The sequence below is a fragment of the Notolepis coatsorum genome (assembly GCF_963971535.1).
Source record: "Notolepis coatsorum genome assembly, chromosome: 7".
Classification (NCBI taxonomy): Eukaryota; Metazoa; Chordata; class Actinopteri; order Aulopiformes; family Paralepididae; genus Notolepis; species Notolepis coatsorum.
The window spans coordinates 17,560,588-17,576,802 of record NC_140171.1 but is presented as its reverse complement, the minus strand read 5'-3'; the positions used below and the strand labels follow the sequence as shown (position 1 = coordinate 17,576,802).

Below are 16,215 nucleotides of genomic sequence, written 5' to 3'. Positions count from 1 at the left end.
AAAACTTCAGGCAGATCAGGCCCTGCCTGCCAGTTAATGCTGCAAGGATGTTTCTGCATTCAATGATTTTATCACACATCGAGTAGGCCTACTGTTTTATCAACTGGTCTCTTTTATATGTCACTACTCTTACACCAATATAATTACTCTACAAAAAAGCCATAAAAGTATTTGATAGGAAATAAATTTCATTTAATCACTGTAATGTTTTAGAAAAACATAACATGCTAAGTTTCGAGAATTTTCAAGTTTTCAAATATACTTGCTTCATGTACAAGGTTCTGCATGGACTTGCCCCTCCCCCATTGAATGAGTTCATCCAACAGAAAGCAGACACTGGCATTACCACCAGGGCCATCAGTAGAGGGGACTGTAAGGTGCCTTTTCGGTATACTACCATTGCAAAAACTGTGTTCTCTGTTAAAAGTGGTAACTACTGGAATAGCCTGCCAGTTGTGATTAGAGAGTGCCCTACATACTCCATGTTCAAGACCCATCTTAAACTGCATCTTAAGGCAAACCAGAACTGTGATCATTTTTAATCTGATTTAGTTTATGCAACTTGTTTATTGTTTTATTGCCGGTGTTCTGCAAAATCCTACTCCCTGCAGAATTCTACTGCCGAGCGCTCCTGCGCTTGCGCACGCATGCGCATGACCCACAATCCCTTTCCACTCGTTTTCAGCTACAAAATTCTGCTGCCGAACGTCTTGTTTGACTTGTTGATGGTGACGCAATATCTTAAAACATATTTGTACATACATAACTTATTACTGTATAAGCATGTATATATTTGCAGGTGATATAAATTTACCTGGGGGACGTCTGTCTATACCTGCTGCATTCTTTGGTTCTGTTAAACCCTGCATGTCACAGAAGGGAAAGGTGTATCGGCTTCATGGCTCATAGGTTTTAATTAATAGCTCAGATCATTGTTTAGCATAGGACTTAAATAAAATAAAGTTGGTATTCCTTGTAAACCCGGTTGTGAAGTTGGTTATTTCCGGCATCTGGATAAATAGCAGTTTCCCTGCTAAGTAGCAGTTTCTCCTGCTACTGGTATAACTCACGTATTTATTACAATATTATACACTAGGCTTGTCCCAGACTAAGATACAGTATATTGCAGAATGGGTACAGACTACAGTACAGTACGGCTCAATACACACAATAATAAGGGGATGCAGACCAGAGAGTTTACATCAGGGTCCCCAATTTTCAATTAATCAGGACATATATGGAGTGAACTATAGGGTGACGTCACCCAGCTGTCCAAAGATATAGGCGAGTCGCGCTACGGCAGCAGTTTTCGAGGAGGCAGTAGGATTCCGCAGAACACCGGCCCACACACTGGCCCACACACCGGCCCACATAATGGCCCACACACCGGCCCACACACTGGCCCACACACCGGCCTACACACTGGCCCACATACTGGCCCACACACCGGCCCACACACTGGCCCACACACTGGCCCACATTAGTGGCCCACACACCGACTCACACACTGGCCCACACACCGGCCCACACACTGGCCCACATTAGTGGCCCACACACCGACTCACACACTGGCCCACACACTGGCCCACACATCGGCCCACATTAGTGGCCCACACACTGGCCCACACACTGGCCCAAAAAAAAAAGTAAAAAAGTAAAAAAAAAAAAAATATATATAATTTTTTTTTTTTTTTTTTTTTTGGACCAGCCCACTTTGGTCCCGGCCCATCGGGATTCGTCCCGAACGTCCCGATGGCCAGTCCGCCACTGCTGTCAGCTAAGGGTCAGTGGTGTTGTTCGTCAAATATTATTGAGCTTGAGTGTTACACTCTGAGTGCATAGTAGTATAGAGACATATTAGCAAGATAAGTAGTAGTATAAGTATAGTAGCATAGTAGTAAAAAGACGTTGACAATTCGTATTATATAGGAACATTGGCCGGGTTTCAGCTGACCTGACCGTGGTGGGGAGTTCGTTCCACCATTGTGGAGAGAGGACGGAGAATAGCCTGCTTCTCTTTGATGACCCCCCCCCCCCCCCCCAGAGCTCGGATAGGAGTGGGTTTGAGGTGGCCAGAATTTTATTTGATTTGATTCAATTTTATTTATGGAAAATTGCAAGACAAAAGAATCCAAAGGATGACATGAAAAGTGCGAACACTTAATTCCATCGTGGTCCCAAAGATGTTTAAAAACCAAACGGACAAACATATAACATGTAATCACTAGATAAATCACCTACATTCACTATGTGCCAATGACCTACACCTGGGTACCACCATTGGTCATCTACCTCCCATGACTAAGCGCTAGTATTGTCTGTGAGCCATGTTTTGACCCTCGTTTAAAAAAGATGTTGGCTAGCTATGCTCTTTATCTGTGACGGCAGCCTATTCCAATCTGCCGCTCCACTGAACTTATTGGCGCACTTGCCCAGGTTTGTTTTATACCTGTGCAGGCACAGGTCTGTTAGGCGGGCCCTAGTGTGGTGACTGTGACCTTCTCCACTCCTCTAAAAGTGGTCTGCCAAGTACCCTGGAGCCCTACCGTGGTACACATTATGGACCACCCTGAGAATATGCAGAGTGTAGGGGTCTTGAGGGTGTGTAGTTAGAAGATGCAGAGAGTAGGGGTCTTGAGGGTGTGTAGTTAGAAGATGCAGAGAGTAGGGGTCTTGAGGGTGTGTAGTTAGAAGATGCAGAGAGTAGGGGTCTTGAGGGTGTGTAGTTAGAAGATGCAGAGCGTAGGGGTCTTGAGGGTGTGTAGTTAGAAGATGCAGAGTGTAGGGGTCTTGAGGGTGTGTAGTTAGAAGATGCAGAGTGTAGGGGTCTTGAGGGTGTGTAGTTAGAAGATGCAGAGTGTAGGGGTCTTGAGGGTGTGTAGTTAGAAGATGCAGAGCGTAGGGGTCTTGAGGGTGTGTAGTTAGAAGATGCAGAGCGTAGGGGTCTTGAGGGTGTGTAGTTAGAAGATGCAGAGCGTAGGGGTCTTGAGGGTGTGTAGTTAGAAGATGCAGAGCGTAGGGGTCTTGAGGGTGTGTAGTTAGAAGATGCAGAGTGTAGGGGTCTTGAGGGTGTGTAATTAGAAGATGCAGAGCGTAGGGGTCTTGAGGGTGTGTAGTTAGAAGATGCAGAGTGTAGGGGTCTTGAGGGTGTGTGGTTAGAAGATGCAGAGCGTAGGGGTCTTGAGGGTGTGTAGTTAGAAGATGCAGAGTGTAGGGGTCTTGAGGGTGTGTGGTTAGAGACCTTTGACCGGAGCCGTTCCTCTGCCAGGTCAAGAACTTTGAAGCAAATTTGTGCGGTAATGGGAAGCCAGTGCCGCTCTCTGAGAAGTGGGGTAATGTGGGCTGACTTTGGTAGGTTGGAGGCCGCTGCGTTCTGTACGAGTTGAAGGCTTGGTGGTGGTGGTGATCGGTAGACCAGCTAGCAGTGCATTGCAATTAGGGATGGGTACCGTTCACATTTGAACCGATACGGTACCCAACGGTACTTTAGTCTCTAAAAATGTAATCTACCTACCTCAGTTGTGAGAAAAAAAAATCCAAACTTCAAATAACCATATTTTCGACCGTTTTCGGCTTGCCATTGCCCCGACTGCTTTGTTGTTGAATCAAGTCAAATCCTAGGTAAGCGTAAATTGTGCGTGTGAACGTTGACATGAAAAGAAAAAAGTTTAAAAAAATAAAATAAAAAATATTATTTTAAACGATATCTCACGTGAATTGATACTCGGTAGTACCGACGTGTTTCGGTAAGTACCTTTTAAAAGTACCGAATTCGGTACCCATCCCTAATTGCAGTAGTCGAGGCGAGACAGTTGATTGCAGGAGGAGTTGAGTGGCTTCTTTTGTCAGGAAGGGGGTGAATCCTTCTCACGTTGCTCAGGAAGAATCTGCAGGTTCTGGTTGTTGAGGCGATGTGAGCAGAGAAGTTCAGCCGTTCGTCACAAATTTCTCTCTCTCTCTCTCTTTCTCTCTCTCTGTGTTGCCTGACTGTCTCCCAGGTGTGTCAGGGGCCAGTTCTCTGACCAGGACTGTCTGTCTGTCGGTCCAAGGAGGCGGGCTGTCTGGGTATAAGAGTACACAATTGAAGGAGAACACTGTCACTAAGGACCATATGCACATGGACGCACAGGTAAGTGTGTGGTGTGTGTGCATGTGTGTGTGTGTGTCATATACAGTATATACCACGGTGTAATATACGGTGAGTAAATAAGGTCTCTAGATGGTGTCTGACAGTGAAACCTAGTGAAAAAGGTGGGAGTGAAGTGTAGCATTCCAGCAACAAAAAATCTACGAGATGATAAAAAAAGAAATAATAATAATATAAAAGAAAAATTATGACTGAGATTAATTTCTCTTGAATTGAAAACCTGATTATCCATAATTCTAAAGAATCAATGCATGTCTGTGTGTGTGTGTGTATCTATCTGCCTGCGTTTGTGCCTTTTTACCACTAAACTACTATCCTTTACCGTCGCACAAAATAGTTGTTTCTCATAGTCATAGTATTCTCATGACATGTTTTGCCACCTAATATGGCACGATGCCACAGCTCATTGGCCATAGCTGTCATTTAATAATAATCACTCGTCATTCAATGTTAATCACCTGTTATTTGATGATAGCTGTGGCTCCCGTCCGGGAGACTCGGAGCTCAGCTCAGGAAAACCAGCGTGGAGCAAAGCGGGTCCCACAGAAAGGAGGTCGCTGGTAGTGGAGCAGGTACGGCGACAAGAGGAAGTAGTGAGGTGGACAAAGGCTGTGGCCCGGGCTAAAGCAGGGACAGTGGAGGAACTGGGAAAGTAGAGAAGAGGAAGCTTAGCTGGAAGGACCTGTGGAGTATGGAGGAAATCCTATACAATTCCTGATAGGGGGCTACATATCAGATTCAGATAGCTTTATTGTTGCATCATTGTCATATTTCCCATACAAAAAAAGAGCAAGATTCTTGGGTGTTGCCCCTCGACCTACAGGCAGCATGTCAATAAAATACACAATAGAACAATACAATACACAAAAAGACAATAAAAACCAGCATAATAATGATGTATGAAAAAGGTGACAGTGCTGAGAGTGGTTAAAGGAAAACTCCAACATTTTGGGAAATAAGCTTATTTGCCATCTACCCTGGAGTTAGACAAGAAGATACATACCTTCTTTCTTCTCTGTGCATGCAGTAGTAGTAGGAAGACACGCACCGTTAGCCTAGCTTAGCGTCAGTCACTGGAAGTAGGTTCCTCCATTAGCCTAGTTCCCAACGTCTTCCTACTCCTACTGCATGCACAGAGAAGAAAAAGGTATGCATCTTCTTGTCTAACTCCAGGGTTCCCAAAATGTTGGAGTGTTAAGATACATACCTTTTTCTTCTCTGTGCATGCAGTAGGAGTAGGAAGACATGCACCGTTAGCCTAGCTTAGCGTCAGTATCTTCTTGTCTAACTCCAGGGTAGATGGCAAATAAGCAAATTTCCCAAAATGTTGGAGTTTTCCTTTAATATAAAAACAGTAGAATAAAATCAACATAAAGTACATATTGTATGCATAAATATATACAATAAAATCTGAATGACTAAATAGTGTTCATGAGTCTGATGGCTTGATGAAAGTACGAGTCCTATATGATGTGAGGTTAACCGTCTGTAGTGTGATAGTAAAAGGTTAACCTTCTGTAGTGTGGTAGTGAAAGGGTTAACCCTTTGTCTCACTCCTTTTATACATGAGATGCCATGTTTCTAGGGAGTCCCCATCACTCCTAACAGGTGTATACTGGGAGTCCCCATCACTCCTAACAGGTGTATACATGAGATGCCATGTTTCTAGGGAGTCCCTATCACTCCTAACAGGTGTATACATGAGATGCCATGTTTCTAGGGAGTCCATATCACTCCTAACAGGTGTATACATGAGATGCCATGTTTCTAGGGAGTCCCCATCACTCCTAACGGGTGTATACATGAGATGCCATGTTTCTAGGGAGTCCCCATCACTCCTCAGCACTGGAGTGAATGGAACGTATGGTAAATTGACTGCATTTATATAGCTTTTTTTTTTTTTTTTTTTTTTTTAATCTTTTTCTCCCTCCTTTTTCCTCCGATTTTCTCCCATCCCAATGTTAGTCGTTATGCCAATTCCGCACTTACCCCCCACAGTCGGTCTGGGAGAGTGGAGGCTATCACGTGCTTCCTCCGACACATGTCCAGCCAATCAACCGCTTCTTTTCACCTGGCAGCGCGGACTCTCACTGAGAGCGTGTAACGTGTGGAAGGATCACACTACCGCCCTTAGATCCTATCCGCGCTTAGCAGCTGCCCCGACCGAACTGTAGGAGTCGCTGTTTACAACGACCCGGACCCACCCCGCCAGCTTCTCCCACCCTCTAATACTGCCAATTGTATTAGTGTGAACGGCCAGCCAAGCTGGTGACAACCCCGGAGCTGTGAGCTGTATTCGAACAGGCGAATCCAGCGTCTCCGGGGTTGGTGACAAACGCAATCTCCGTTACGCCACCTGACCGCCCCATATAGCGTTTTTTTTTTAATCCAAAGTGCTTTACGACTCATGCCTCACATTCATTCACACACTGACGGCAGGGGCGGCCACGCAAGATGCCAACCTGCTCATCGGGAGCAGTTAGGGGTCAAGTGTCTCGCTCAAGGACACATCGACAGGCTGCCGAGAGGAGCCGGAACTCGAACCGGGAACCTTCTGATTACCAGACGACCGCTCTACCTCCTCCTGAACCACTGTCGCTACAGGTGGAATACGTCGTATCCACTCATCTGTCGCCATAGCTGCTGTCTTCTGCCTTTTATCAGTGGTCCAGGGATGTCTTACTTTCTCACTCCACCTCTCTCTCTCTCTCTCTCTCTCTCTCTCTCTCTCTCTCTCTCTCTCTCTCCTCTCTCTCTCTCTCTCTCTCTCTCTCTCTCTCTCTCTCCCCTCAACGTTTCTCTCTCTCTCTCTCTCTCTCTCTCTCCCCTCAACATTTCTCTCTCTCTCTCCCCCCTCAACATTTCTCTCTCTCTCTCTCTCCCCTCAACGTTTCCCTCTCTCTCTCCCCCCTCAACATTTCTTTCTCTCTCTCTCTCTCTCTCTCTCTCTCTCTCTCTCTCTCTCTCTCTCTCTCTCTCTCTCTCTCTCTCTCTCTCTCTCTCTCTCTCTCTCTCTCTCTCTCTCTCTCTCTCTCTCTCTCTCTCTCTCTCTCTCTCTCTCTCTCTCTCTCTCTCTCTCAGGATCAGATGGGGCTGCAGTGTGGGGGAAGAAGTTGCACGTCCCCAGGCTTTCAAAGTGAGTTTCTTCTTCCTCTTGGTTTCTGTGTGCAGTGCACCCTGCAGGTCTGTAGGCTCTGTGTGTGGTGGTGGTGGTGGTAGGAGGAAGGTAGGCAGCAGTGGAAAAAGACCATTTGACTTTTTCAGCAACATTTTCTGTTCCTGTTGAACCATTCAAACTTAATATATATATATTTTAAGAACAGCTGACTAGTGCTGAGTCTCAGCATATTGGAGAGTCTGAGTCTGAGGATGTAGGTGCTGTAGTTCCCTCCTGACAGACTAGCACAAATCCAGCTCTGCCGTTTCCCTAAACTAAAGGAACTACCCACCATGATTTGTGGATTGCAGCAGTGAAACATTAACTGGACACTGCAGGGTCTTTAGCAACCATTTCATCCATATACCTTTTTGCTTATCATGAATAGGTCCTGTCACTTTTTGTTTTGAAAATCATTCGAAAACCTGGTCAAACGCAAATGATCAATTAACTGTGATGATGTTTTTTAATTCAAAATTGGAGGGCAGTTAGTCCTTCTGTTTATTTCACAATCTGCTTTCCAGTGTCACAGACTGTTAAAACTAATGTGCCTTTTGTTCCAAAAGGTGGCATTTGTGTTTATAGGACAAGTATTTATAATAAAACACAAGATACTTGTGCCCTAATGATAAAGATAAGCGCTCAATGAAAAAACCCAATCCCATTGCCAAAGGAAAGTCTAACATGCCTGTATAGATACTTTTATACTATGGAACTACACTATGAATGAATTACATGGCCCATACTGACTCCCAAACAGCATTGCCAACTTCAACAGACAGCCACTTCAGGTATTGACACTGCTGATGATACATACCCTACCGCCTACCACATGGCCCCTAATGGCCACCATACCCCAATGTGTTTAAGCATTACATCACGCGCAGGAGTGGTTTGTGACCAATAAACCATGCCTAGGGGTGGTCGTTAGGCCCGAGGCGCAGCCGAGGGTTGTTAGACCCCCCTAGGCATGGTTTATTGGTCACAAATCACGACTACAAGTGGTGTAAAGCTTTTATACAACTGCCAGATTCATCCAACCTTATTTCTATACAATAAACACACATTAATCGAAGATTTGTTGAAAAAACCATCCGCCAGAAAAAGTAGTTCCCACAACTACAAAAAAGACAAGTTGCCTCCATGTGGAAGCAGCTTGAAGTGCATCCAACCAAACTAACACATCCAACTGTGTATTATTGGAATGATTGAGAGAAGTTGCCTCATGTGGAAGCAGCTTGAAGTGCATCCAACCAACTAACACATCCAACTGTGTATTATTGGAATGATTGATTGAAAATTGTATTACCAGATGCAGAATGGGTACAATACAGTACGGCTCAATACACACAATTGTTAAGGGAATGCAGACCTACTTTCCATAGAACTTCATTCTTAGATGCTTCTATATAAAGTAGGTAAAACAAATTAAAACGTTTTCTTTGCCCTATAGGAAAAAAACGTTTTCTTCGCCCTATTTTTTTATTTATTTCTTTTAGCCTAAACTTAACCAGTTGGAAACCAGGGGTACAGTAATAAAATTAGCAATCAACCAATCAATCAATTCAATAGACCATGCTCACTTAAAACAGCGCTGCTTCTCTCTCAGTCTGACTCCCCCGCTGTTGCAGACAGGAGTGTGTGTGTGTGTGTGTGTGCGTGTGTGTGTGTGTGTGTGTGTATGTGTGTGTGTGTGTTTGTGGGTACGCCAGCGTCGGACAGTGTGAGAGAGAACGCTGCAGTCAGTAGAAAGTAGGAAGGAAGAAATTTAAATCAATCAATTAATCAATCAATCAATCCGCGATTTTTCTTTTGTTCTAGATTGACTCAAGACCCATCAATTACATCATCCAACATTGTTTAAAGGACTAACACATTCCCCTTGACAGAATCGCTTCATATTTAGTCGTTATGGTGCTTTCAACATAACCATTTGTTGTCCGCGATCTTGTTTTCTCCCGGAGTGAGCCGGGGAGTGATATGTGATTCGGTTGTGGGCGGGTCCTGAGCCCAGGACCGTGGATTGTTGCCAATAAAGACGTGTAAATGGCCAATCAGAATCGAGAAATTTGCATGCCGTTGTATAAAGATAGATAGGCAATGAGAGCCAGCATATCACCAGGATTATTTTGTTAAATTAGGTCCACCTTGGGAAGGCTCAACAGTTAGCCTTAGCCTTAGTGTTTACTTTGGCCCCCGGCTGACATTATTTCTCCTCAACCAAATCCATTGACTTCCTTTCAATGATTCTCCCGACATCTCCTCGCTGTTCAGTTTCTGCTGCCAAATCTGCATATCTAAGCTTTTTTCCTTTTCATACGCCTCCTCCTCCTCCTCCTCACTAGTTATTCTTGCCAACGTACCTGCTCCACTACCAGCTTCCTCCCTTCTGTGGGACCTGCTTGAGCTGAGCCCTAAGCCCCCCTGTCCTTGGTGCACCTTACCTACAATGTCTTTATGCCTAAGAGCTGCCTCTGCTTCCTGTACTTGGGTTCCATTTCCTCTTGGGTTCCATTTCCTCTTGGGTTCCATTTCCTCTTGGTTTCCATTTCCTCTTGGGTTCCATTTCCTCCTGGGTACCATTTCCTCTTGGCTTCCATTTCCTCTTGGGTTCCATTTCCTCTTGGGTACCATTTCCTCGTCTTGGGTTCCATTTCCTCTTGGGTTCCATTTCCTCTTGGTTACCATTTCCTCTTGGGTACCATTTCCTCTTGGGTACCATTTCCTTGTCTTGGGTTCCATTTCCTCTTGGGTTCCATTTCCTCCTGGGTACCATTTCCTCTTGGGTTCCATTTCCTCTTGGGTACCATTTCCTTGTCTTGGGTTCCATTTCCTCTTGGGTTCCATTTCCTCTTGGGTACCATTTCCTCTTGGGTACCATTTCCTCTTGGGTACCATTTCCTCCCTCTTGTTGGATTTGGGACCAAAATATGTGTCTGTGTTGTGGGAGTAGTTACAAACTACTGTACCTTTGCTCCCTGATGGCAACAACTCTGTTCTCACCTTCACACACCTTCACCTGCTCCCTTTACACTCCTCTGTTAGACTAGTTACTGGATTGGAGAATGCCTACCATATAATGCCACACTACTAATACACAGAGGAACTCCTAGCCATTTCCTAATGTACAAATTAACCAATCTCTCAAGCTTAGTGATGCACCGATGTGAAAATTGCGGCCGATACCGATAACCGATATTAATATTGCTGTTCTGGCCGATACCGATATTTACCGATGTCGATATCTCTGTATAGAAAACACTTTTTTATGATAATCAAATAAAGAGCTATTTTCCAAAATGCATTTTTATTTACTTTTGTAACTTATTTTCAGAAATGACTGATATTTTATTTTATTTTATTTTATTTCTCCAATTTTTCAGTTTTTTCTCCCCGTCCCAATTTAGTCGCCGTGCCAATTCCCCCCCTCCCCTACCTGGCTGCTGTATGCATGTTCTCCTACGAGTCGGTACAAGGGCGTCCCGAAGCCGACCGCACGCTTCCTCCGATACGTGTGGCGACTGCCAGTGACGTCTTTTCACTTGGCAGCGAGGACTCTCATTGGTGAAGTATAACGCATGGGAGGGCACGCTATCTCCACCATGTCCTGCCCCCGCTGAGCAAGCGCCAAGACCTGACCTGTAGGCGTCGCTGTCCACAACGCCAGATTCCCACCCACCAGCTTCCCACCCCCTAATACTGCCAATTGTATCAGTATGAACGACCAGCCAAGCTGGTAGCAATGCCGAGAGCTGGGCTCGAACCCAGCATCTCCTGCGTTGATGATGAGCGCAATCGCCGCTACGCCACCTGACCGCCCAGAAATGACTGATATTTTGAAACTATTTAAGGCGAAAACATGTAAAAAAGATTAAAAAAAAATATATATATATATATATTTTTTTTTTTTTATCTGCCCATATCGGCCCTATCTTGATATCGGACCGATACCGATACCGATGTGTAAAAAACAGCCATATCGGCCGATATTATATCGGCGGCCGATATATCGTGCATCACTTTCTACCTTTGATATTGACACCTCATATACTGATAATGGCCTAATCAACTTAGGGAATAAACCAAACTGCAAACACCATAACTTCAACTTGCCTGGAAGCCCTGCCTTCTATCATTCCTATCCCCTCTACAACATCTTTCCTAAGTTGTTCAAGCTGTTCACTGTCTTTCTGTTCCCCATTATACCACCTACCCAAACCTTTCACTGACTTGTCCCTTATAGATGGAGTTTCCTCATCTACAGTATGTGAAACGTTCTCTCTATTGCCTTCTCTCTGGTCGTTTAACAAGCAGCGCCCTTGTTTGCTCCTCTCTTACTTTCTCAAAAGAGAGTAGGAAAACTCTGCTCCTCCTGCCTCTCTCAATTCAATCCATGACCATAATCATGTACAGTATTGCCAAAGTGTATTGTACAAGGTAGTAGTAGCAGGGAAAAGGAGAGTTTTTAAGGTATTAATAATACAACATTATGTTAAAGGACCAGTCTTGTTGATATTGACTGGGTTCCAAGTCATTCTATTTTTAGTTATTTTCTGCCTATTCACCACTGCCATAGGCTTCCATTGTACCTGCAAATGTGTCTTAAATATCACATGTTTAAGTGGTAGTAAGATGGTTATCGATGGGTGCCCTTTGCACACTAATATGCGAACACACACGCACACACACATACACACACACACACGTATACGTGGAATAAAATTATTGCTTTCCTCCCCCCAAAATTAACTTATTTTATAATTTATTAAAACGTTTTTTGTTGTTGTTTACATGTATGCCCTCCCTACTTCCCATGTATTCATGTGCAATGCACCTGATTGGATAAATAACATGCTGGTGCTCTAGTGCGACATCTAGTGGCTGAATGTTACCTACAGCACCTTTTTAATACTGGATCTGTTGTCGTCTAGGTTCAGAGTGTAAGACAGAGGTGGGCGTGTCCTCCTGTCTGCTCACGCCCACTGCCTCCCCAAAGGATTCAGGCCAATCAGAGGAGAGAGGGATGAACGGCGGAGTCGGCAGAGGAGTGTGAGTAGAACAGAGAATTTATATAATCTGTATGTCAACACTTTTATGAAAAAAAATAAATAACACATTTGATTACATACATGCACATACTAGTACTGATCCAATCCGATCATTTAAACTGTATATCTGTATACACTGATGTGTTATAAATGCTCCTCCTTCCCTCTCTCTATCCCTCTCCCTCCCTCTCTCCCTTCCTCTCTCTCTCCCTTTCCCTCCCTCTCTCGCTCCCTTCCTCTCTCTCTCCCCCCTCTCCCTTCCCCCCCCCCCCTCTCTCTCCCTCTCTCTCTCTCTCTCTCCCTCCCTTCCCCTCTCTCTCTATAGGTATGTGAAGTGTGAGCGGGACAGTGTTAGTCCAGTGGACTGGACAGTGTCCGATGTGGTCAGTTACTTCACAGCAGCAGGTTTTCCAGAGCAGGCTGTTGCATTCAGGACCCAGGTAGGCCTGCAGAACCTCAAACAACCACAGGAGGGCAGCACACCTATCTATCTCTCTCTCTCTCTCTCTCTCTCTCTCTCTCTTATCTCTCTCTCTTATCTCTCTCTCTCTCTCTCTCTCTCTCTCTCTCTCTTAGAACAGTATGGAGCTTGTGGTTATATGCTCAGACGGCTCACAGTTATATGATAAAACAGATACTGACTAAAGAAGACCAGTCTTGGTTCCCAAAGCACTCACCGTAGCTGGTAACAGTGTTTTAGTGGGTAACAGGAAGAGGCAGCCATGTTGTCTGTTTCTGTTCTCACTGTGCCGTGTAGAAACATGTTAGCTACAGCTTGGAAACCACAAGTCCCAGACCCGACAACATTCTGGAGGTGTAGAACACTGTCCCAGACATGACACTGTCCCAGACACAACAACATTCTGGAGGTGTAGGACACTGTCCCAGACATGACACTGTCCCAGACCCGACAACATTCTGGAGGTGTAGAACACTGTAGACATGACAACATTCTGGAGGTGTAGAACACTGTAGACATGACAACATTCTGGAGGTGTAGAACACTGTAGACACGACAACATTCTGGGGGTGTAGAACACTGTAGACACGACAACATTCTGGAGGTGTAGAACACTGTAGACACGACAACATTCTGGGGGTGTAGAACACTGTAGACACGACAACATTCTGGAGGTGTAGAACACTGTAGACATGACAACATTCTGCAGGTGTAGGACACTGTAGACATGACAACATTCTGGAGGTGTAGAACACTGTAGACACGACAACATTCTGGGGGTGTAGAACACTGTAGACACGACAACATTCTGGGGGTGTAGAACACTGTAGACACGACAACATTCTGGAGGTGTAGAACACTGTAGACATGACAACATTCTGGAGGTGTAGGACACTGTCCCAGACATGACAACATTCTGGAGGTGTAGAACACTGTAGACACGACAACATTCTGGAGGTGTAGAACACTGTAGACACGACAACATTCTGGAGGTGTAGAACACTGTAGACACGACAACATTCTGGGGGTGTAGAACACTGTAGACACGACAACATTCTGGAGGTGTAGAACACTGTAGACATGACAACATTCTGGAGGTGTAGAACACTGTAGACATGACAACATTCTGGAGGTGTAGAACACTGTAGACATGACAACATTCTGGAGGTGTAGAACACTGTAGACATGACACCATTCTGGAGGTGTAGAACACTGTAGACACGACAACATTCTGGAGGTGTAGAACACTGTAGACATGACAACATTCTGGAGGTGTAGAACACTGTAGACATGACAACATTCTGGAGGTGTAGAACACTGTAGACATGACACCATTCTGGAGGTGTAGAACACTGTAGACACGACAACATTCTGGAGGTGTAGAACACTGTCCCAGACATGACAACATTCTGGAGGTGTAGGACACTGTAGACAAGACAACATTCTGGAGGTGTAGAACACTGTCCCAGACATGACAACATTCTGGGGGTGTAGGACACTGTAGACACGACAACATTCTGGAGGTGTAGAACACTGTAGACATGACAACATTCTGGAGGTGTACAGTGCGACATTAACACATTCGGGGCCATTGGGATGCGTCTAATATCACTCAAGAGGACCAGCAAATGTAAACAGACTTGGGGCTGTTTGTAGAGCTAAATATATACTTTATATAGTATTTCTATCTGTCCATTCTCATTGTCAATCGAGACCATAAACCGTCCCTTCAAAATGGCTTAAAGAAAACGGGACGTCATTTCTTATTATTGATTACCAATAACCGTGTTCGTCTAAGTAGCCACATAGGCCGATCGTATCGTATCATAACAAGGCTCGATCGGGCTGTAATTTACGTGAAAAAGATCTTACCATGAGCCGGTTGGATACCCCCGAGCATTTCCCCGTTATCGATCGCCATCTGGTAGATCGATATGTCCATTGGCTGATGATAAATCCCCTTATTGCATAGTGAAATCCGCGATCCAAAACGTAATCCAAGCTACAGGCTGCACATCCAGAATCCAGCTAACTGAAAACTCCATTGAAAGTTAAAAAAAAAAAGAATGCTCCGTTCAGCCACAGGGCACACTGCATTATCGCGACAGCGCCCCTAAGAGGATCTGGCCGGTATTGCACTTTCTCGAATTCAAAGAGTAGGGTACATCTGCAGTGCAGCTCGGCGACCTTGAATAGGTTATTAAAATGGGATAAAAGCCAAAACAACTTGCCACGGATATATCCGTGCTTCTGTCCACAACGGGTGGAATCGAAACACGTATATATCCGTTGTTCGTCCCCATTGTGTTAAGGAAAAGCCTCAAGTTACCCTCTTTTCTACCAAGCGATAATTATCAAAAGTGTCGAGCACCCTAGCATGAACCAGCCTTTAATTTGTCTTTCATCTACATTCTCTGTCTTCCTCTTTCTCTCTTTCTGTCTCTCTCCCTTTCCTTCCCTTTCACCCTCCCTCTATCTCGCCCCCCCCGCCCGCCCGCCTGCCAACAGGAGATCGACGGGAAGTCCCTCCTCCTGATGCAGCGCAATGATGTTCTGACCGGCCTGTCAATCAGGCTTGGCCCCGCCCTCAAGATCTATGAGCGTCATGTAAAGGTTCTGCAGAAAACACACTTTGAAGATGATGACTGCTGACCTACATGTGGACCAATACACACACACACGTGTACACACACACACACACACACACACGTGTACACACACACACACACACGCACACACACACATGCACACACGCACATGCACACACACACACACATGCACACACACACGCATACACAAGCACACAATATGTTTACACATACAAATATACAAAGCACACACACTTGCGCTTATATTTAAATAGTAAGCATAAAATAATGCATGTATGGTAAAATACCACATTCCATCTCGTGTCATTAACACACACGCACACACACGCACACACGCATACCACATACACTCACAAACAAACGACAACACGTGCATGACACACATCCATTCCTAATAAAACAGACTTGATTTTGCGGAGAGTATGGACTTTCTCCCGATGAGCGGACGACCAAAGAGATCTGAGGCGACGGGGGAAGAGAAGCAGAAGAACGAGAGAGGGATCCGTTGAGACGTGAAAAGGATCTGCCCTCACAGTGACTATATACAAACATTTCTTCTGAGGATTTTGAAGTTTTGATATGAATATTTTTTTTTTTTTTTTTTTCATTCATGCGAATCCGTTACAGTCGTGATCGAGCACTTCGGGACTAAACTGTGCAAGACGTTGTTTTTTTAAGGTACTGTGTCATGTTTACTGTGCTTTTTTAAAAGGCTGTGGTGTTTCCATGCATGTGTGATGGAGTGGGAGGAGTCTGTGAAACTCATAAACTGCTTCCCCTTTGGCTAAATCAAG

General features: G+C 44.8%; 1 protein-coding gene across 1 annotated transcript in view; it reads left to right on the top strand.

Annotated features, from left to right (window-relative positions):
- The window catches only part of LOC311231569 (uncharacterized protein), a gene marked incomplete at its 5' end in the record, with an annotated part of 35,882 nt that extends 20,406 nt beyond the window's left edge, over positions 1 to 15,476 (top strand). The window contains 5 exons of the mRNA XM_084318198.1: positions 3,999 to 4,129; positions 7,229 to 7,283; positions 12,236 to 12,353; positions 12,678 to 12,792; positions 15,321 to 15,476. Of these exons, the coding sequence (XP_084174324.1) occupies positions 3,999 to 4,129; positions 7,229 to 7,283; positions 12,236 to 12,353; positions 12,678 to 12,792; positions 15,321 to 15,464 (563 nt within the window). The 3' untranslated portion in view covers positions 15,465 to 15,476. The remainder of the gene's footprint in view (positions 1 to 3,998; positions 4,130 to 7,228; positions 7,284 to 12,235; positions 12,354 to 12,677; positions 12,793 to 15,320) is intronic.
- Positions 15,477 to 16,215: the final 739 nt, after the last annotated feature.